Source organism: Ctenopharyngodon idella, chromosome 1 (genome assembly GCF_019924925.1).
Source record: "Ctenopharyngodon idella isolate HZGC_01 chromosome 1, HZGC01, whole genome shotgun sequence".
Lineage (NCBI taxonomy): Eukaryota > Metazoa > Chordata > Actinopteri > Cypriniformes > Xenocyprididae > Ctenopharyngodon > Ctenopharyngodon idella.
In genome coordinates, this window is record NC_067220.1 from 44,812,653 (window position 1) to 44,834,621 (window position 21,969).

Here is a 21,969-nt window from a genome sequence, read left to right on the forward strand (position 1 = left end):
TTTTTCACACCTGGATTTGGGGATCCTCTGCCATTCCTCCTTGCAGATCCTCTCCAGTTCTGTCAGGTTGGATGGTAAACGTTGGTGGACAGCCATTTTTAGGTCTCTCCAGAGATGCTCAATTGGGTTTAAGTCAGGGCTCTGGCTGGGCCATTCAAGAACAGTCACGGAGTTGTTGTGAAGCCACTCCTTCGTTATTTTAGCTGTGTGCTTAGGGTCATTGTCTTGTTGGAAGGTAAACTTTCGGCCCAGTCTGAGGTCCTGAGCACTCTGGAGAAGGTTTTCGTCCAGGATATCTCTGTACTTGGCTGCATTCATCTTTCCCTCGATTGCAACCAGTCGTCCTGTCCCTGCAGCTGAAAAACACCCCCACAGCATGATGCTGCCACCACCATGCTTCACTGTTGGGACTGTATTGGACAGGTGATGAGCAGTGCCTGGTTTTCTCCACACATACCGCTTAGAATTAAGGCCAAAAAGTTCTATCTTGGTCTCATCAGACCAGAGAATCTTATTTCTTACCATCTTGGAGTCCTTCAGGTGTTTTTTCATGTGTCTTGCACTGAGGAGAGGCTTCCGTCAGGCCACTCTGCCATAAAGCCCCGACTGGTGGAGGGCTGCAGTGATCGTTGACTTTCTACAACTTTCTCCCATCTCCCGACTGCATCTCTGGAGCTCAGCCACAGTGATCTTTGGGTTCTTCTTTACCCCTCTCACCAAGGCTCTTCTCCCCCGATAGCTCAGTTTGGCCGGACGGCCAGCTCTAGGAAGGGTTCTGGTCGTCCCAATCGTCTTCCATTTAAGGATTATGGAGGCCACTGTGCTCTTAGGAACCTTAAGCGCAGCAGAAATTTTTTTGTAACCTTGGCCAGATCTGTGCCTTGCCACAATTCTGTCTCTGAGCTCTTCAGGCAGTTCCTTTGACCTCATGATTCTCATTTGCTCTGACATGCACTGTGAGCTGTAAGGTCTTATATAGACAGGTGTGTGGCTTTCCTAATCAAGTCCAATCAGTATAATCAAACACAGCTGGACTCAAATGAAGATGTAGAACCATCTCAAGGATGATCAGAAGAAATGGACAGCACCTGAGTTAAATATATGAGTGTCACAGCAAAGGGTCTGAATACTTAGGACCATGTGATATTTCAGTTTTTCTTTTTTAATAAATCTGCAAAAATGTCAACAAATCTGTGTTTTTCTGTCAATATGGGGTGCTGTGTGTACATTAATGAGGGAAAAAAAATGAACTTAAATGATTTTAGCAAATGGCTGCAATATAACAAAGAGTGAAAAATTTAAGGGGGTCTGAATACTTTCCGTACCCACTGTACATAAATTATGTTTGTTTAACTTAATTGATTCATGTGGGAACAATGTACAAAATTAAGTCATAAAAACTCAACAAACTTTTTTTTCAGTGTTGAGGGGGAGTAAATGATGACAGAATTTTATTTTTTTGGTTGAACTATCCCTTTAATCTCTCTTTCTGGGAAAATCACTGATGTGAATGATGTCGGTTCGAGTCCCACCTCAGACAAGGATGAAATCACCCAATAGTCTACAAAGAATGCTGATTGTGAATGAAAATCAATCAAAATACTGATATTTCACTAAACTGCATAAAATGTAAGCATTCTTTTCTTAATGTATGAACATCTACATGTGTAAATATGCTTTTACGCCTTAACACTTATTTTAACATAAGCCAACCTCCCCACCCACCCCCGCCGCCAACGCGAACATCATTCATATACTACTTGATACGTTCAAATATGCTATATTGCTTAATATGCTGCATATAGTTAGCAAAACCCATTTCTACACCGGACGCGACCGCCTTGCCGCAATTGCTTGAGGATGCACACTGGACGCAACAAAGTGACCATTGCGGATCATTTTGTTGTGTCAATCGTAATGCAGGAGTTTTGAAGTATGTCAGAAATACTAGAACGAGCCGAGGCATCAGTTTACTCTTTTTAACTGAAACATTAAAAATATAAATAGCTTACCGATTTTAGAGTGACGGCTGGGCTTGTTTTTCATTCAGTTTAACCTTAGTTTTTATCATCTCTGGTATTCTTGATTTTTACAAGCCACCTGTCCATTTTGTTTTTACTGGTAGTTGTTTTTTCTCAAATCCAGTTGCGCGGCTGCCCCAAACCTGCTATAACCATAGCCAACGATTAGCTGGGAGAATAGTCAAATCGCCCCCTCTAGTGGATGACTAAACATTTGCTAGTAAAATCTCACATTTACATCTGTTTCACTCGAGAATTTCACTGTTTCAATTCAGAATTAACAAGTGCCTATAGCCTACGATAAAAATGTCTGATGATAAATTATAATTGCAGTAAACACACAAAGATAGAAATATTGTAAAACTATGCACATATGAATAAAGTGTGTGTATATAAAACATGGAAAATGCCAAAAAAGAACCATATATATATATATATATACTGCCGTTCAAAAGTGTGGGATCAGTAAATGTTTTTAAGCTAAGTTATGCCTAAGTTATGCTCAAGGCAGCATTTATTTGATGAAAAATACAGTAAAAACAGTATTGTGAAATATTATTACAATTTAAAATAATTGTTTTCTATTTGAATATATTTTAAAATGTAATTTATTCCTTTGTTGCCAAATCTGAATTTTCAGCATCATTACTCCAGTCTTAAGAGTCACATGATCTTTCAGAAATCATTTTAATATGCTGATTTTCTGCTCAAGAAATATTTATTATTATTGTCAATGTTGAAAACAGTTTTGTACAATTTTTTTTAGGATTATTTGATGAATAGAAAGTTCAAAAGAAAAGCATTTATCTGAAATAGAAAGCTTTTGTAACATTATACACTCCCGTTCAAAGGTTTGGGGCCAGAATGTTTTTTTTTTTTTTTTTTTTTAAGAAATTAATACTTTTATTAAGCAAGGATGCTTTAAATTGATCAAAAGTTACAGTAAAGACATTTATAATGTTACAAAGGATTCTTATTTCAAATAAATGATGTTGTTTTGAACTTTCTATTAATCAAAGAATCCTGAAATAAAATTGTACACAACTGTTTTCAACATAGATAATAATAATAATACATATTTCTTGAGATCATAAATGGATCATAAAATACGAGAAAAAATAAATATGTATTAGTACATCGGCGGGTGAAGAGCCCGCCTCCACGGCGACTGCAAAATGAAGATCCGGCGCGTGATTGGCCAAGGATTCCTCTCAATGAAGCCAGAGAACGCCATTCGCTAAGCAAAGATGAAGATACGACGCGCGATTCGCCGAGGAACTTTGACAAAGTTGAAGCCAGATAACGCCATTAGCTCAGTAAAGGTGGAGACAGCCGCACAGCTAGTTATCAAGTTGAATCCTGTTGCGCTCCTAAAATTATAAAATATAAATAAATAACACAATGCGGTGATGTAGGCTATAGACCTTGTCTGAAGTAAATAAAATTCCAGAAGCGTTGACGGTATCCTTAATGCAAATAACAGCAAATTGATTAATACGAATCAGGTGTGTAATTTTATAATTACATTATTTTATATTCTCTAAATAGAATCGGCAGCACAAAACGGAAGTGAGGCCCCAGCGAGATTTGAACTCGCGACCCCTGGTTTACAAGACCAGTGCTCTAACCCCTGAGCTATGGAGCCTGCCGAATATACTGATTTTAACTGAATTGGAATTTACAAATAGCATTTCCTGTATTTATATAAGATGAGAGATATAATTTCACATCGCAAATCAATATTTTGAAAAACAGTTGTTTAAACATTCCATTATGTTTTCGCGACCGTTAAGAATCCTCCATGTTTAAAAATCTAAAAGAATGCGGAAATGAGTCTGAAATTTCTAAGCGCTCGTAATCGAAATTACTTCACTTCCTAACACCTTCAAATCAACTGAATATTCGGGTTTTTTGTCACTATATCGTAACAACTTTTCGAAGCCCGGATAGCTCAGTCGGTAGAGCATCAGACTTTTAATCTGAGGGTCCAGGGTTCAAGTCCCTGTTCGGGCGGTACTGTTTTTAACGAAGTTTTGAGTCTTGCTGCTGAGTTTGAATGCTTAATGTGAAGAGAAAACTCAAGAGACACACAATTCAATTATTTGATACTAGGAAAAAGGCGATGGAAAAGTGCAAGATAAATAACTAAAACAATGGTTGGATTTCACAGCATAATTTTTCATTTTTAAACTACATACAGCTAAGCAAATGAGTAAACAAATACGTTATTGATATGGAATTATAACATAGGAACACTGATGAAGCATTTTTTTTTTTTTTTTACCGTAGATCAGGATTACAAAACTTAAATTGTGAACTAAACGCTAATGGATTATATAAATAAGACAGATGAAAGGGAATCCAATGTAAACAATATAGTCGCCTAGGGAGGGCTAATTAAAATACTGATGCTGTACTGTGTCACGATTGTCTCCAGAAATTAGATGCTGTTGAATGACTGCGACATGTTGATAATGAAACAGCTGCTCGTCATTGCCTGTCATATGTCACTATGTACAGTAGGTGGCAGAAATAGGTCGCACTGCAATCAAAGTTCAATAACGCTCCACAAGAAGAAGATATAGAGCGCTGCTGGAAGATTCTGGAAGTCTCTTGTTTGGTACACGGAGTCATAAGACGAGAAGAGAAGATTTCACCATATTTCACGGTATAGGACGATTTATTAAAACAATATTATGTCATGACTCGCGTGGTTTTCGTCGTTGCTTGTTTTTTTTTTTTTTTTAATAAAATCCTGGCTTTTAGTAACATTCAGCTCATGGCTTGACATTTCATTTCGCATTATTTTGAAATCAGGAGTTAAAATTCTACGAACACAGCAAAGGTCTAAAATCAATTGTTTTAAAGCGCTTCGTCAGTTTAAATTGTCGTGAATGTTATGGTGATATTAATTGAGTTTAATTGCTTTCTAATAACCAGTGCTGTTGCTATCAAGAGACTGAAAATATGGGCAAGGTTTAGATAAAATCTAACACTAATAATAGTCATTAATTAATTTTTGAACGGTCACAAGTGTCATTTTCTTCAGTGTGTTTTTGAAATGTTTCTTCTGACTAGATCAACCTGTTTGAAGGCAACTATGGTGAAAGAGACTGGTTTTTATGATATGCTGGGTGTAAAGCCTAATGCCAGCCCTGAAGAGCTGAAGAAGGCCTATCGTAAACTGGCATTGAAATATCACCCAGATAAAAATCCAACAGAAGGGGAAAGGGTAAGACTGTCACTCTTTTTATTTATCATCACTGTCTACATTATTCCAGAATACTTGAGAAGACAGCTTTGCAGATTCTTCATTGTTGTCATATAGAAAGTGACCCAAATAAACTGTGTACCTTATAAGGCCACATTTTTATTTTGAAACTGTAAAATGAAAATATTTTATAGATCATATTTAAAGGGGACCTATTTTCCCCTTTTTTACAAGATGTAATATAAGTCTCAGGTGTCCCCAGAATGTGCCTGTGGAGTTTCAGCTCAAAATACCCCACAGATCATTTACTATACCATGTTTTAAATGCTCATTTTTAAATGGAAGTAAAATCATGCTGTTTTCATGCATGTAACTTTAATTGCAAATCACCAGTGTGCCTTGGATACTCTGGCAAAAACTAATAAATCATCTGTTTGGTTTTGATTATCATCTCTTCCGTGACATTGCAGTTCTTCATAATCATGAAAGTTTTTTTTATCTGCGTTTTAAAGCCATATCAGTCTAAACTTCTGATTCATGGTTATCTGAGTGCATGCGCACAGAAAGCTGGATGTCAGATGGCTCGTCTCTTGAGTATTTAAAGGTGCTGGAGTTACGGTTTTGAATGTACTAAAGCATAAAAATACCATAATTGTAGATATTTAGGAAACATGCTGAGTTCACATACTCGTTTCTCTGAAAACCAGTGCTACAGCCAGTTATTTTACTTTGAAATGTGCGCTTCGTGTCGGAATGTCTGTTGCCAATTTATCCAATAGTATTTCGCCACCCCGGGTTGCCAGTTGGCAGAAATGCAGCGAATTGCAGCCATGAAAGCCAGCGAACAAACTGGCTCAGAGATCGCAGATTCTACCCGACCTAAAAAGACTCAGCATCCATCTAAAAATCTCTATGAATGGGGGCATATTAAAACGCGATATTAACTCATCATAAATCAACTAATCAACTTACAATGTGTAAGTCTCCTCGCCTTCCAATGTCAATTGAGCTCGCTCCTGTTGCGTATCCTCAAACCGGCAACCCGCGTGAGCGTTGAGTGTGAGGAGGAGGGGGCAGTACCCATTTCAACCACTAGCTGTTATTCTTACATACCGTAACTGTACCTTTAAACTAAGTTCTCTTTCATGTGTTATTGCGCTTTAAAGGAACACTCCACTTTTTTTGAAAATAGGCTTATTTTCCAACTCCCCTAGAGTTAAACAGTTGAGTTTTACCATTTTCGAATCCATTCAGCCGATCTCCGGGTCTGGCGGTACCACTTTTAGCATAGCTTAGCATAGTTCATTGAATCTGATTAGACCATTAGCATCTCGCTTAAAAATGACCAAAGAGTTTCGATATTTTTCCTATTTAAAACTTGCATTTTGCATTATAGGTGCCCTTCAAAATATGATCTAAAAAAATATTTTATTGATATACAGTTAAAAATGTAATTATGATCTATGTATATGATCTATAATATATATGTACGTGGAAAATAATTGGGTGGTGTGGGGGCCTAAGATGGTCAGTTCGCTTATCTGTGAGTGATTTTATCACTTGGAATTATATATAGCAGTTGAGAGATCTTTGGGTGGTCTCAATGTTTGACCCGTGCGTTTGGGATTTTCACTATTCTCTGGTTTCAGTTCAAACAGATCTCCCAGGCGTATGAGGTTTTGTCAGATGCCAAGAAGAGAGAAGTGTATGACAGAGGGGGTGAGAAGGCGATTAAGGAGGGAGGAAGTGGAGGGCCAAGTTTTGGCTCCCCCATGGACATTTTTGACATGTTCTTTGGGGGAGGGGGACACATGCACAGGGAGAGGAGAGGTAAGTCATGTTTCTCTCTCTAAGCTACAGACTCCACAATTTGTGCAAAACCTGATCATCCATGTTATTCTTTCAAGATTTCTGAATGTTCCAAAGAACATTTTCTTTTTAAGAGAACAAAAATCTTTTTCAGTCACATGGTTAATGTCACAAATTTGCCTAGTTGTTAGCAGAGTTGGATATCGTTTGAATTTATCGATTCCGAATCTTAAGGTGATTTTATGGTTTATGTTCACTTAAGACAAGTGACTGTGTTTTCAGGATATTTTTACATAATTTTATGTATTTCTCCTTTCAAGCGCAAGCAGACGTGAAAGGGAACTCAATTCAGTATTCGCAAGCCGAATTAAGTTCTCTTTCCCATTTTTCGCTTGAATGGTTTAAAATCACATTAAAATGCGCACACAGGAATCGAAAAGTTGAGTCAATTTACATTTTCTGATTCTTGACTTTAAGTATCTGATTTGGAATTCAGAATTGGAATCGATTTGATTTCCAACCATAGTTATTAATAACCTAAAATAGTACAGATTATTTCTTGTATTGTTTTTTGTTGCTGTTGTTTTTGTTTACATTTTTAAAAATCATAAAACATCCAGATTAAGTTCAATTTTTTTTTTCACAAGTTCAAATTTGGTTCACACTTTAGAGGAGATCAAAATGTAGGTTCACATTAATCCTTTGCACTTGGAGTAACCCACAAATTAACCAGCCAAAGTTTCAGAGATAGTCTTAGAGATATTTTGTTGTTCCTGTCACAGGAAAGAATGTGGTGCACCAGTTGACGGTATCTTTGGAGGACCTTTATAATGGAGCCACCAGGAAACTTGCCGTCCAGAAAAACATAATCTGTGACAAGTGTGAAGGTAATAAATGACTGAAATTTATTTGAATAAGGGATTTTTTTCTTTCTTTTTTTTTTTTTACTTTATTATAATGTTATTATACCAGTCTTCAGCGTCACATGGTGTTATCATCACAGGTGAAGACGGTTATGCTGCTTAATATTTTTGAGGAAACTGTGATACTTTTTTCACGATTCTTTGATGAATAGAAAGTTCGAGAGAGCAGCATTTATTTGATAAAGAATTTTTACAATGTAAAAGTGTTTGTCACTTGATCAATTTAATGCATCCTTGCTAAATAAAAGTATTAATTTCTTCTTCTTTTTTTTCAATTATCTGACTCAAAACTTTTGAATGGCAGTGTGTTTATAAGCATTGTATTATAATTATACTGCCTTGTATGGTAGTTCTGGTAGTATTTTTAATAGTTGGATTTTTTTTTTTTTTTTGCATAGTTTTTTTACTGGATATTTTACTACAGGTCGTGGAGGCCGTAAAGGTGTGATAGAAGTGTGTCCATTGTGCCGTGGGGTCGGTGTCCAGGTCAGACTACATCACTTGGCACCTGGCATGGTACAGCAGATATCAACAGTCTGCACCGGCTGCCAGGGGCAAGGTCAGCGACTTGGTCACCGCGACCGCTGCAAAACATGTGCTGGTCGCAAGATACTACGACAGAAGAAGATTTTGGAGGTGCACATTGATAAAGGTAATAATGAAGGATGTCAAAATTAACGTGTTACACAATTAACACAGAGCAGAAACGGCAGTACCAAGATTTTGTTTCGGTGCTGAGTCTATTTTTGCTGTGCTGCTTACACTGAATTAAAGCCACAGTGCATTGTTCTTGTTCAAAATACACCTGCGTTAACAAGAAAAATAACATTTCACCATAAAATCATATAAATGAGGTGTTCTGTGTTTTACAATCACCATATGACATTTAGCGCTGTGAAAAGAAAAAAAAAAGAAAAAAAGTAGTAAAATAAAATACACAAAAACACATCATTGCCAGGAGATTTTGCCCAAGGCCTGTTTTAATTGAGGTAGCCTATATCTTAACTCTAAGATTACTATATATGTGAAGGAGGAGAACACCTGAAAAACGTGACAGAATGTACGCTACTCATATGTATTTGCAGTACCAAATCGCGTTTCAGCTGCACACGACAAATGCTGCCAGTGTGAAAGCACAATGGGCACATGCTTGCTCCCTCATTGCATAAACACAACTTCTGCACTGCCTCCGCTCTGCTTGCGTGTCCAGTGTGAAAAAAGTGTTAAAGTGACAGCAGCCTAATAAACCTGCTGTTGTCTGTCCTTAATGTTAATCAAAGAACTAAAGACAAAAAAGAAAATCACTCACTGCTCTTTGACTGAATCACCCTTGTAGCTTTTATAAGGATTAATTTAATGTATATTTAATTTATAATTTATGCTGTGCAGTGTTTGAATATTCAGTTTCTGTATATTTACCTGTTGGACCTACCTAAAAATCTTAAAGCAATGTTTACAAGGTTACATGAGTTAAAAACAATGAAAACAATAACTTTTTTGTGCATTTTAGCAGGGCAGGTAAATATCTGAATCAGCTCACACGGACCAATAATAGAAAAACCTTTGTGTTGAGTCCTGATGTATTAAAGGCACAGCTTAATGTGACACTTATTACAGTGGGTTTATGCGAAGATTGTTTTAAGTTCACCTAAATTAAAAATTATTTAAAAAATATATATTATAAAAAAGTATAAGCCTATTAAATGTTGCAATTGATAGCTTTCAATTATATTGTAATGTAGAATGGCTGTAATTAATGGCCTAAATTGAAAATAAACACTTGTTTTCTGCAGCCTGTTGCATTTGTTTATTCTTGATTGTGTTATTGCAGGTATGAAAGATGGACAGAAAATAGTGTTCCATGGAGAGGGGGACCAGGAGCCTGGCCTTGAACCTGGAGACATCATCATCGTTTTAGATCAAAGAGCACACTCCGTTTTCACCAGGTAAAACCAATCTGTAAAAGTCAGCAAGAAGTAGGGATGAATTAAAATGACTAGATAAAAAAATATATATATGGGCCTTGGGCAATTATTTTCAGAGGTATGTCATTGATTGTAGTGTCCTGTAGAGGGCAGTACAGTCTCATTTATTTATTTCAATATGTCCTGCTTCCTGTGTTCTGTATGTGGGGCAGCCTTTTACAGTACTTGATCATTTAGAGAAGGTAAATGAGGGACGGAATATGTAGATATTATGTATGAAACAAAAAAATAATATTCTTAACATTTCTCTTCTCAGACAAGGAGAAGACCTCATCATGAACATGGAGGTACAGTTGGTAGAGTCATTATGCGGTTTTCAAAAACCCATCAAGACACTGGACAACAGAACTCTACTCATCACATCCCATCCAGGTAAACCATCCTGCATACATATTCCAGCATTACATGCAGTTTCCCATAACATCAGCACTATTGTGAGTCAGTGCTGGTGGATCAGTGAATGATGGCATACTGTAGCATGATGTACAGGTAATGGCTGATGGAAGTTTCTGTCAAGTTTAGAACCTGTAACCATATCCACTTTTAGTGATGCTCTGGGTGGAGGAGAACGGCAGGGGTGATAGTACGTCACCTTGGCAGATGGTGTACCATATGGTCATTTTTGCTATTGCTTTCTCCGGGGTTCCTAATAGGCATCCTTAGTGTCTTGTTGACCTTGTATATTACCATACATCTAACTTGTGCTCAAATTGGTCTACCTTGTTTTGGAGTAATTGGTTCTGATATCTTTCCCAGTTCACCCCTGAGCCGTTTGGAGATTAAAAACTACCAATTGGAAGCTCGGCTAGCTATAGGAATCTTAATAGCAGAGCAGATGTAACTGTTATATAAACTATAGATGTGTAAAGCAAATATATTGCCATTCTTTGTTGCATTAATAGGGGAGCTGATTAGACCTGGAGATAAGAAATGTGTTCTGAATGAGGGGATGCCTCTGCATCGTCGGCCGTTTGAGAAAGGGAAACTCATCATCCTTTTCAATGTGAGTACTAATTATTGAATATGTTAATTGATAAAACTTTGGAAAACTTTGATTTTTCTATTTACTGTATTTTTTGCTTTAAACATTTTTAACTTAATTAAGTTGACTAAGGAAGTAAAAAAATTAGATAAATATTGCTATGCTGTTTATTACTAATCAACACATTAAATATTGTATAATTTATAAACAAAAGTGGAAAACTTAGATTATTTTTAACTATTTGCTGTATTTTATTTCTTCCTTTTAAACATTCTGAACTCAATTGATAACAATGCCTGTTTGATTTGAAATGTGGGGGAAAAAAACTTTTAATACGTTTCAGAGCAAATACATGAATTTCATTTGTGTGTGTGTGTGTGTGTTTACTAAATTTTCCAGGTGTAGTCCACAGCTTTTGTTGCTGTTGTTCTCACTTACAGTGATGATTTACATAAACTAATTTGTGCTACCTTTCTTCTTAAGGTTGTCTTCCCTGATGAGAACTTCCTCCCATTAAACAAACTGAGGGAGTTAGAAAGGTACCTACCTGAAAAACAGGCAAATATTGAGCCTGATGGCATGGATGATGACCTCTATATCTATGCTGACCTTGAAGACTGTGATCCAACCCATGAACGTCATCATTACCACTATATAGAGGAGGAAGACTTTTACCCTTCTGGAGGGGTGCAGTGCCAAACCTCATAGAGATTCCTGTTCCCTGAATCCCTTCCCTTCCACAACAAATGCCACCTCTGCTGGAAAACAAGAAAAATGGACCAAGAGGAAAAGTTCATTACCTCTCAACTAGTTCTGTGCCTAAAATAAGACCTCTTAGTGCCGACCTCTTGTGTCATTGTTTGAAAGAATCTCCTCATCCAAAATCAAATATTTTGTGAAATAAATTTAGGGGATGTGTAAAATGAGTAGTGAGACTGATAACATGGAGGTTCAATTGAGGGCAGAGGCAATGGAAATTCGTGTAGCAATTACAATGGAAATGGAAGGGTCATTCAGGTGTGAAGTTGGTTGTGCCATAAGCCCAGTAAATTCCATCTCTAAAATTTATTTACCTTGAAAATCAAATTTTCGTCATCAGTTTGAGAAAACATTACAATCATTGTGGTGTTTTGTTTATTGCCAATTAATTGTGGGTTACATGTAAGAACATTTGATCTTGATGTTGTTGGACATTTGCTATGTGCCAGTTTATTGCTAAATGTTTTTCTAGAACATTTTGAACTAATAAGAGGGGTGTAACATCCAAGTTAAAAATACATTTTAAATCTTTATTACACTTACATTTTTATCATAATTTAGAAATAACTGCCAATGATTTTAACAAAAATAAGTCATGTTGCATTTGTTCATTCAAATCCTATTTAGAAGCTTATCTAAAAAAACAAAACAAAACAAAAAAACATGAATTGAATGGCACAACAAAATACTAAATATGCCAATTTGGTTTTGAAGGTGTTTTAATACCTCTGCAGAAAATGTATGATCCAGTCTTAAGATTACCTGGAAAGAATAGTGAAACTTTTATAACTTGATTATCTGTTAACTCTGCCTACATTTCAGTGACATTTTTGGATATTGTAAATGCACTTTTATCTGTTTTGTTATTAATATTTTCATTTTTGCAGGCAGATATGTCTTATTTGATGATTTTATTATGTGCTGACTGAAAAATAACTGAAAAATGTGGAATTTTCATTACGACCAATAACTTTGCCATTTGTAGTTCTATTTATAAAATGTCACAATGTTACTCATTTAGTCACTTGTATTTTTTGTTTTGGGTGGAATTGAATGTTGGGTTAATTATGACCAACTTTGAGCTCCTGAAGATCCACCTTCTTCCTGTTTGATTAAAAAAAAAAAAAAAATCATGATGAACATCTTGCATATTAAGATGTCTCTACATCTTTATTGGAGATCTACTGCAAATATCAAGCAATCCACATCTAACCAGTTAATGATGCATCTTAATGACAAATCTTTGAAAAGATTGTCATGGATTATTCATGCTTGAATTTTAATTAAACTGCAGCAATATCAGCACATTATTTACCAACACTGTAAGATACTCAGAGACTTACACTGTAAAGCAGTGTTATACCAATATTCAAACAAAAGTGAATATCCTTGATTAAAAAATAATCTGTAATTATCAGAATATAAACCACACTGATTACTCCCATACAGTATTGCAGTAACTGCATAATATGTTCACCTGCATGCAGTACAAGTAGATGTGCTTGGTTGAGTGTTAAAACACACTAAACCATTATAATCAACACAATATTGTACCATGTGAATTCTAAACATATCAGAATTCTAAATGTACACAAGTACAAATATGTGAAAATGTCCTCAATGTGTCCAAGGCTAGTGCAATGTCACATTATGAGCAAGTACATACTGATTATTTGTCTTTGGCCAAAATGATCAAAGATAATACATACATTCACATAAAAGATGTCAAACTTCAAGAATGGTCTTTGCAAAGAAAACCAGTACATTTACCACATTAATTTTGTTCGGGCTAAATCTTGCATGCAGATATTATCACAGACAATACTATAAAGCCCTTAATAATAGTAAAAGACCAGTACATTCGTGCAGTTTTTCATGTTTACCACTAGAGACTTGAGAGGAACATTAGCATTATGAAGTGAGATGTAGTTAGTTTCAGATGTTGAAGAGGTCCTGAATCTTATGAAGCTGTGGACCCAGTTGGTTGGTGCGTGAGCCTCTCGAAGCATGATGTGGAAAAATGAAGAATTGAATTCCTTGAATGGAAAACAATTTCATAGCAGGCATATAAAGGCAGAGATGTGTGTTTTCGGGGATGCCACAAATCCAGAACATAGAAACACAGGACGCGTATACAGAATTCATATTCTGAAGGACGAGACTCACGGCTTCCAGAGTTTGAGTAGGCCATCTTCGCTGTATGTGGCGATGAGATTCTGATGGGGGTGGTGAGTTATGCCAATCACGTCTTTTTCATGTACCTGTAGAGGATGTACGTAGAAGCACCTGTTTAATTTAATTTGATTTAATTTTTATATCCATTCAGATTTACTATAATATATCCAACTGGTCCTAATTAGAGGTACAGCATTAATCAAATGTTTCAATTTTAAGTTCAGCTGCTTTCCTGATTTCAAAAAACATGGTATGATGTCATCAATCAATCATCATCAAAGAAATAATGATTGATTTCTTTCAAAAGTGTAGCTTGATCAAAGGAGTGACAAAACAAAACATTATCATCAAAGAGACGTTCATCAAAAACATATCAAAGAAATCAAGGAGTTAGAAATTAAACCACAATGGGAAAAAAAAATCCCCCCCAAAAAAAACAAACAAATAAAACAAAACATTATCATCAAAGAGACTTTAAAGATCATCAAAGAGAATTTTAATTCCTCATTCAGATTTAATATATATCTCCAACTGGTCTAATATATATCACACTTTACCAAACTAAAAGAGATCTCGTGGATATGCAGCATGTGCTGTGAGGGCGGACGGTACCGTGAGGGTTCTCTCTAGTTTGCCAGTGATGGTGCTGAAGCAGTACAGCACATAGTCCTCTCCCACGCAATAAATCCACTCTCCACGTGGAGACAACGTGCAGCAAACAAAGTCTCCTCCCCTTCTTACGCCTGAACAGAAACTCCTCATCACCTGAAAAAGAAAGGGGACGAGGGCAACAGAGTGAGAACGCAAGTGCAACGCAGACGAAAAAGTTAAAGGCACGCTTCAGAGAACAACAAAAAGCATGCAAGACTGAGTCATCAAGCACATCAAGAGAAGAGTGGGTGAGGCGGCTGAATAAGGGTAAGCCTTATACGCCATCACAGTCTGAATATTAAGTGCTTAGCTATTTTTAGCAAACCTCACATCCAGCAATAGAGATTTGCTGCTTTTTTTTTTAAACTTCTGCTCAACATCCAGCCTTTAGTAAAGGTTTCTAATTCATAAATGGTATAAATTTGTGCTGCCTTAAACGGGTTAGTTCACCCAAAAAGTCATTAATTACTCGCCCTCATGTCGTTCCAAACCTGTAAGACTTTGTTCATCTTCGAAATACAAATAAAGATATTCAATGGAATCTGAGAGATTTCTGTCCCTCCATTGACAGCTACGCAGCTACCACTAGCCACCACAAAAAGTTCATAAAGAGATCGTAAAACTAATCCATATGAATTGAGCGGTTTAGTCCAAATTGTCTGAAGAGACACGATCGCTTTATATGATGAACGGATTTATTTTAGGTTTTTATTTACACATCAGTTATGTTAAACGGAAGCTCAAGCATGACATGCGAGAACAAATGAGGTTCATTGTCGTGTTACGCAGCATGTTTGAGCTTCCGGAAGAGGTTTGTTCTCACGCATCAAGCAGGTTCAGCTGAGCTTCTGTTTATGTTCGCTGATCAATGTTTATATGTGAATAAAAGGCTTAATGTGTCTCTTCAGATAATTTGGACTAAACCGCTCAATTCATATGGATTAGTTCTCTTTATGAATTTTTTGAAGCGTCAAAGTTGTGTAGCTGTCAATGGAGAGTACAGAACTGGCTCAGATTTTATTAAAAATATCTTTATTTGTGTTCGGAAGATGAACTAAAGTCTTACGGGTTTGGAACAACACAAGGATGAGTAAATGATGATAGAATTTTCATTTTTGGGTGAACTAACCCTTTAATACTGCTGGGAAAATATAGAAACCAGTTACTATAATTTTCACTCCAGTGTAAGTATTTTAAATTAATCTTGGAATATATTTAGCAAGATGCAGAGTATCTTACTTTATGTCTGTGATGTATCATATGCAGGTCAATTTTTGTTCTCACCTGGCCATGAATATTCGTAACAACCACTGTGTTGGTCCTATTACACACCACAAAGTGCTCAGGAGTCTTTGGGACAAGCACAACATTGTTAACAGTGATGTCTGTACCCTCAGGAATGTCAGGGGTTTTTATTGTGTGGGTGCAATCCATTGTCTTCATGTTCCAGACCTGAAAAAAAAAATCCACACAAATATATATGAATGTATAAATCAAAAACGCATAAGCTATTAGGTGTGGTTCACTACAGTATGAACACTTACCTTTACCGTGCCATCTGCCGATGCACTAATGACATGATGGCCATCATGTGAGAAGATGACCTCATTTACATGAGACGTATGGCCTTTAAACTCCTTCAGCGTCTTTCCTGATTTCAAACCATGAAGCCTGATTAAACAAATCCAGGAGTTAGAAATGAAACCACAATTCACAAATTCAACTTATCTCTTTAAAAAGCTTAAGCAAACAAGTGACACCAAAAAAAATAAATAAAAGGAAAATACAACAAAACATAAAACAAACATGTTATAAAGTTATGAATCATGAATAAATCATTACCATCAAAGAGATTTCTTCAAAAAGCTTGAGCAAAGGAGTGACACAAAAAACATAAAAGCAAAATACAACAAAACATAAAAACAAAACATGTTGTGATGTAATGAATCAATCATTATCATCAAAGAGATTTCTTTAAAAAGCTTGAGCAAAGGAGCTACACAACAAACATAAAAGCAAAATACAACAAAACATAAAAACAAAACACGTTGTGATGTAATGAATCAATCGTTATCATCAAAGAGAATTTTAAAATCATACATCAAGGTCATGATATAAGACAGAAAAACAACACAACTTTTGTCTGCAACCTACAATGTGATTTTATCAACTTATTTCTTTAAAAAGTGAAGCTAGAACAAAGCACTAACAAAACAAAATGTTGTGATGTCATCAATTAACAATTATCATCAGAGACTTTTCAAGATCAAAGATCATTTAATTTTAAAAGCATACATCAAGGTCATACTTGAAGACCGAAAAAAGAGCACAACCTTTGTCCGCAGCTTACAACGTGATTTTATTATCTTTACTTAAATTCTTTCCTCTCATGCACATGAAATTCCACCCACATGCACCATGAGAGTCTAGCACTGACGCCCAGCCGCAGAACTACTGCAGTCAGGACTGAGAGAGATGGAGAAAGAGAGGGAGAGACTTTCGCTCTAGGCATGTGATGGAATATTCCTGATGACTCTAAACACCTAGACCTTGATTCATTTAAATTTCTTCCACCTCATCTCTTACTGTCATCAATAGAGAATAAAACAAAGATGCAGCATGAAATACCTCTTTACTGTCGTTTGTCATGTGCACTTACCTAAAATGTACCTACTACTTTCCTACAAATATTTCCAAAAGCTAATAATAACTGAACCAAAAATGACCAATGACATAACCAAAAAAGGTAAACTTTTATTCATCATCTTTAACGCCAGGCATTCACGTGTCTCCCTCACACACACTACCGAGAGCATAAATCCAATCCATTGCAAAGGGGGAGGAGCTAGTATTTATCAATAAGGGGCCAATAGCAGAGCAGCTCGCCATTTCACCCCCCCCCTCCAGTTCCCTTGCCAGCTAAGGAGCTGGAATGACAAAACGTCTGCCTCAGTCAGCCGCTGTTTGGGCAGCTGAGCAAGGAACAGAAACACATTATCTGTGTGTGCTCCCTCTCTCATGCACGTGGCCAATCATGGTTCTTTCCACCCACATGCACCATGAGAGCCTAGAACTGACACCCAGCCGTAGAAAGTACTGCAGTCTGTTCTGCGAGAGAGGGAGAGATACTGAGTCTGAGCATGTGACGGAATATTCCTAATGATGTTTAAAACCCAGACCACGACTTCAAATTTCCTCCTCCTCCCCCGCCTTCTCTGTCTACAAAGTATTCACGGTTATAACATTTTACTAAGGTAGCCTACTGTTCCTATTGGCACTTGTTATTGCACCAATTATTGCACCAATTATGAAGGAGTGAAACAATGCAAAAAGTCAGACTTGCAAAATTTTTGATATTCATATATATAATAGCATGTTAAACCTGATAATCTGGTCAAAGGAGGCACTTAATAGTTGACTGCTGTCCTTGTTGAAGCAGACACAGGTGACTGCTTTGCTGTGGGCTCGTTCTAATCTATTCAGGCATGTTCCATTCAGAATTCTCCAAACCTGGAATAACAAAATGATACATCTTGTCACATAATGGACTGAATGAGGATAATGGAGATAAGTAAATTCCATGAACTAATGGTGTGCAATGAGGTCTAATTGGGAACATAATCATTCAATGAAGCTGAATGTGCTCCATGAAATATTGAATTAAAATCACATCCAAACAGGGATTTTAAAACAATAATGAAAGACCATACATTTTTTGAAGTATGTTAAAGGGATAGTTCACCCTAAAATTAAAATTTTGTAATCATTTACTCATCCTCAAGTAGTTCCAAACCTGTATGAATTTCATTCTTCTGCTAACACAAAAGATATTTTGAAGAATGTCAGTAACCAAATAGGTGACAGTAGCCGATGACTTCCATAGTATTATTTTTCTACTATGGAAGTCAAAGGTGTCCATCAACTGTTTGGTTACCAACATTATTCAAAATATCTTCTTTTGTGTTCAACAGAAGAAAGAAATTCATACAGGTTTGAGGGTGAGTAAATGATGAAAACATTTTCATTTTTAGGTGAACCATCCCTTTAATAAAGAACGGCAGTCGCAATTATAATCAGATGAAGTGTGATTAAAAGACTTAACATATAAGTGGTTAGAGGGCTTAATTAACATTTGCCTTCAGACCTACTGCCCCCTGAGATTGAGGTCTCTTACAATACTTCTGAAAAGCCTCAAGATACACTACCATTCAAAAGTTTGGGATTGGTAAGATTGGTAAGACTCTTATGCTCACCAAGGCTGCTTTTGTTTGACCTAAAATACAGTAAAAACAGTAATATTATGAAATAATATTACAGTTTAAAATTTTACATTTATTCCTGTGACAGAAAAGCTGAATTTTCAGCATCATTACTCCAGTCTTCAGAGTCACATGAAAGAAATCATTAATTTGTGAAAGTAATCATTTAATAAGGAAGACCATGTTTCTTTGATCTGCTAGAAACCAAGAATGTAGGTCTTTCACTTCTCTACCCATTGTGATAGATAGATAGATAGATAGATAGATAGATAGATAGATAGATGATTGATTGATTGATTGATTGATTGATTTATTGATGAGCGAGGTCCATACCTGTATCTTTCCATCCTGAGCTCCAGAGGCGATCATGTCGGAGTCATGACTTACTGCCAAGCACAGCACAGCCTCATCCATCATCATGAAATTGTCTTGAGCTTGGTACTTCAGATCCTAGTCACACAAGAAACAAATACAGATAAGCTAACTATTACACACAAAATGCAACCACACATAAACACATAAAATAAACTGGAGGTTTCTGCCCACAGTCTAAGGGAAAATACATCCACATGATGGGTTTCTTGAGATAATAAGGATAATTTCTTATGTCTACTGGAAAGAACTACCATCACAACACACTGTTACAAACAGCCAGAAAACCACATACTTATGAGTCTCATACTGTATACTCAAGTTCCCCAGTAGTGGTGGAAGTCCATGTCTGTGAGCAGGGCAGGATTTATTTTTGGTCCTTCCTCAACTCAACCTGATAGACGTCATAGAGTGTTGGGCTGACCCATATTCTACACCTCTGAGGCTTTAGTAGAAACCAAGGTTCTCCAGACAGAAAAATTAAGCCACACTAAATGTGAGAACTTGTTTTTTGCTCCCACAAAATGGGCCTAGGTCAGCACATGTGTGTTGCCTCTTCTATTCATCAAGGAGATGATGTTCTTGAGCTATGTGGTTGGGAAGATCAGGCTCTGAGAATATAGAGATGAATATAGACTGAAAGTTTATTTTGGTAACACTTTAGTTTAGGGTCCAATTCTCACTATTAACTAGTTGCTTATTACTATGCATATTACTAGGAAATTGGCTGTTTATTAGTACTTATAAAGCACATATTAATGCCTTATTCTGCATGACCATATTCTACATCCCTTAATCCTACTAATATCTCAACTTAACTACCTTACTAACTATGAATAAGCAGTAGTCAGGAGTTTATTGAGGCAAAAGTCATATAATTAATTGGTTAGTTCACCCAAAAATGAAAATAATGTCATTTATTACTCACCCTCATGCCGTTCCACACCCGTAAGACCTTTGTTAATCTTCGGAACACAAATTAAGATAATTTTGTTGAAATCCGGTGGCTCCGTGAGGCCAGCATAGGGAGCAATGACGTTTCCTCTCTCAAGATCCATAAAGGTACTTTAACGAAGGTCTTACGGGTGTGGAACGGCATGTGGGTGAGTAATAAATGACAGAATTTTCATTTTTGGGTGAACTAACCCTTTAATGGTTAGTTAATAGTGAGAATTGGACCGTAATCTGAAGTGTGACATTTATTTTTTGTTAATATAACTTACATTCTTAAAAGTAAAGGTTCCATAAAAGGGGTTTTTGCAATGATGCCATAGAAGAACCATTTTTGGTTCCCAAAAGAACCTTTTAGTGAAACATTCTTAAAAGAACCATTTTTCTTAGTTTGAAGAACATCTAACTTTTTTTCCCCAATATACTCTCTTAAAAATAAAGGTTCTTCAATGGCATTAATAGTTCCTTGAAGAACCTTTAACATCTATGGAACCTTTTTATTGCACAATAAGTTCTTTATAGTGGAAAAAAGGTTCTTGAAGTGGAAAAAGGTTCTTATAGTGGAAAAAAGGTTCTTTAGATCATTAAAATGTGCTTAACTCTAAGGAAAAAAAAAAGGTTCTTTTAAGAACTATTTACTGAAATGTTCTTTGGGGAACCTAAAATAGATCACTGCAAAAAACACCTTTTGGAACCTTTATTTTTAAGTGTGTAAAGAACCTTCTGTGCATTTGAAAGGTTACAATGGAAGAGGTTCTTTATGGAAACATCGATGGCAATTTACTTTTAAGAGTGTATAATTACTTTAAGTTTACAAAACAATCTAGTGGACATACTGCATAGTTGTCAGAGAACCTTGGATGAACCTGCTGGAAAGACGACCATCTCTGCTACACTTCATAAATCAAGTATGGTACAGCGATTAAATGAAGTCAATCATTAAAAGGCAAATGAAAGTCAACTTCAAGGTTTTGTTACAGAACTCAAAGCATTTTATTGACCATTTACAACAAATCACTTAGTAAAGTTAACAACTTTCATAGCTTTTATTATTCGTATGCCGATGATAACCAATTTAGTTCTCTCTTCCCACCCTCTGACGACCAGTTACAGTGGCCTCATGAATCATTTGTCTGGCAAGCATTTCTGCCTGGATGAATGCCCATCATCTGAAGCTGAATATATTGAAAACTGCTGTGCTGCTGTTCATCCCCGCCAAGAACTACCCTTGCCAATGCCTTGTCATTTCAATACACAACTCAATGATCTCATTCACACAGAATGCCAAAAACCTTGGTGCCACACTGGACAAAGACTAACCACAGTCAAAACATGATTCCTCCTGCAGAACATTTGCAGAGTTGTACATTTCTCACCAGAGAAGCTATTGAGATTCTGGTAGAAGCCCTCGTATGCTCTTGTCCTGACTGTGGCGACTCACTCCTGACTGACCTCACAGCACATTTAATCAAACGTCTACTGTCACATTTCACATTACAGATATAGATTGTTAGCAGCTTCACATTAATAAAAAGGAAAATAACATGTAAAATTCATCAGTTTCAGCTGTAAAGCTGACAATTGTGTCATTATTCAGCTCAATTTAGTTCAATGTTGTTTCAATTTAGTTCAATAACTATGTAAACGTTGCAGTTCATCAATTATGAAATGAGTTTTATTCAGTTTATAAGCAGCTCTAAAGTAGACAATAGTGTCATTACCTGTTTAAATTTTGTTCTCATCCAATAGTGTAAGTGCAGTTAAATCGATATAAAATATTATACAATATTGCCAAAAGTATTGGGACCCCTCCAAATCATTGAATTCAGGTGTTCCAATCACTTCCATGGCCACGGTGTATCCAATCACTT

General features: G+C 36.3%; 2 protein-coding genes and 1 non-coding gene across 3 annotated transcripts; 1 reads left to right on the forward strand and 2 right to left on the reverse strand.

Moving 5' to 3' along the window:
• Window positions 1-3,593: 3,593 nt before the first annotated feature.
• trnat-ugu (transfer RNA threonine (anticodon UGU)) lies at window positions 3,594-3,666 on the reverse strand. Its single transcript has one exon. It is a non-coding gene; the product is annotated as a tRNA-Thr (tRNA).
• Window positions 3,667-4,520: 854 nt separating this feature from the next.
• On the forward strand, window positions 4,521-12,702 carry LOC127516621 (dnaJ homolog subfamily A member 1-like). The gene is made up of 9 exons (XM_051901403.1): window positions 4,521-4,689; window positions 5,100-5,253; window positions 6,882-7,062; window positions 7,824-7,928; window positions 8,389-8,616; window positions 9,796-9,910; window positions 10,206-10,321; window positions 10,852-10,952; window positions 11,415-12,702. The coding sequence occupies exons 2-9, from the start codon at window positions 5,122-5,124 to the stop codon at window positions 11,637-11,639; spliced, it is 1,203 nt and encodes a 400-aa protein (XP_051757363.1). The 5' UTR covers window positions 4,521-4,689; window positions 5,100-5,121; the 3' UTR covers window positions 11,640-12,702.
• Window positions 12,647-19,224, reverse strand: LOC127516631 (WD40 repeat-containing protein SMU1-like). Its single transcript, XM_051901414.1, has 7 exons — window positions 19,109-19,224; window positions 17,899-18,026; window positions 16,061-16,187; window positions 15,801-15,968; window positions 14,478-14,630; window positions 13,857-13,951; window positions 12,647-12,794 (listed from the first exon to the last, which is right to left on the reverse strand). The coding sequence occupies exons 1-7, from the start codon at window positions 19,193-19,195 to the stop codon at window positions 12,752-12,754; spliced, it is 801 nt and encodes a 266-aa protein (XP_051757374.1). The 5' UTR covers window positions 19,196-19,224; the 3' UTR covers window positions 12,647-12,751.
• Between the last annotated feature and the right edge of the window lie 2,745 nt (window positions 19,225-21,969).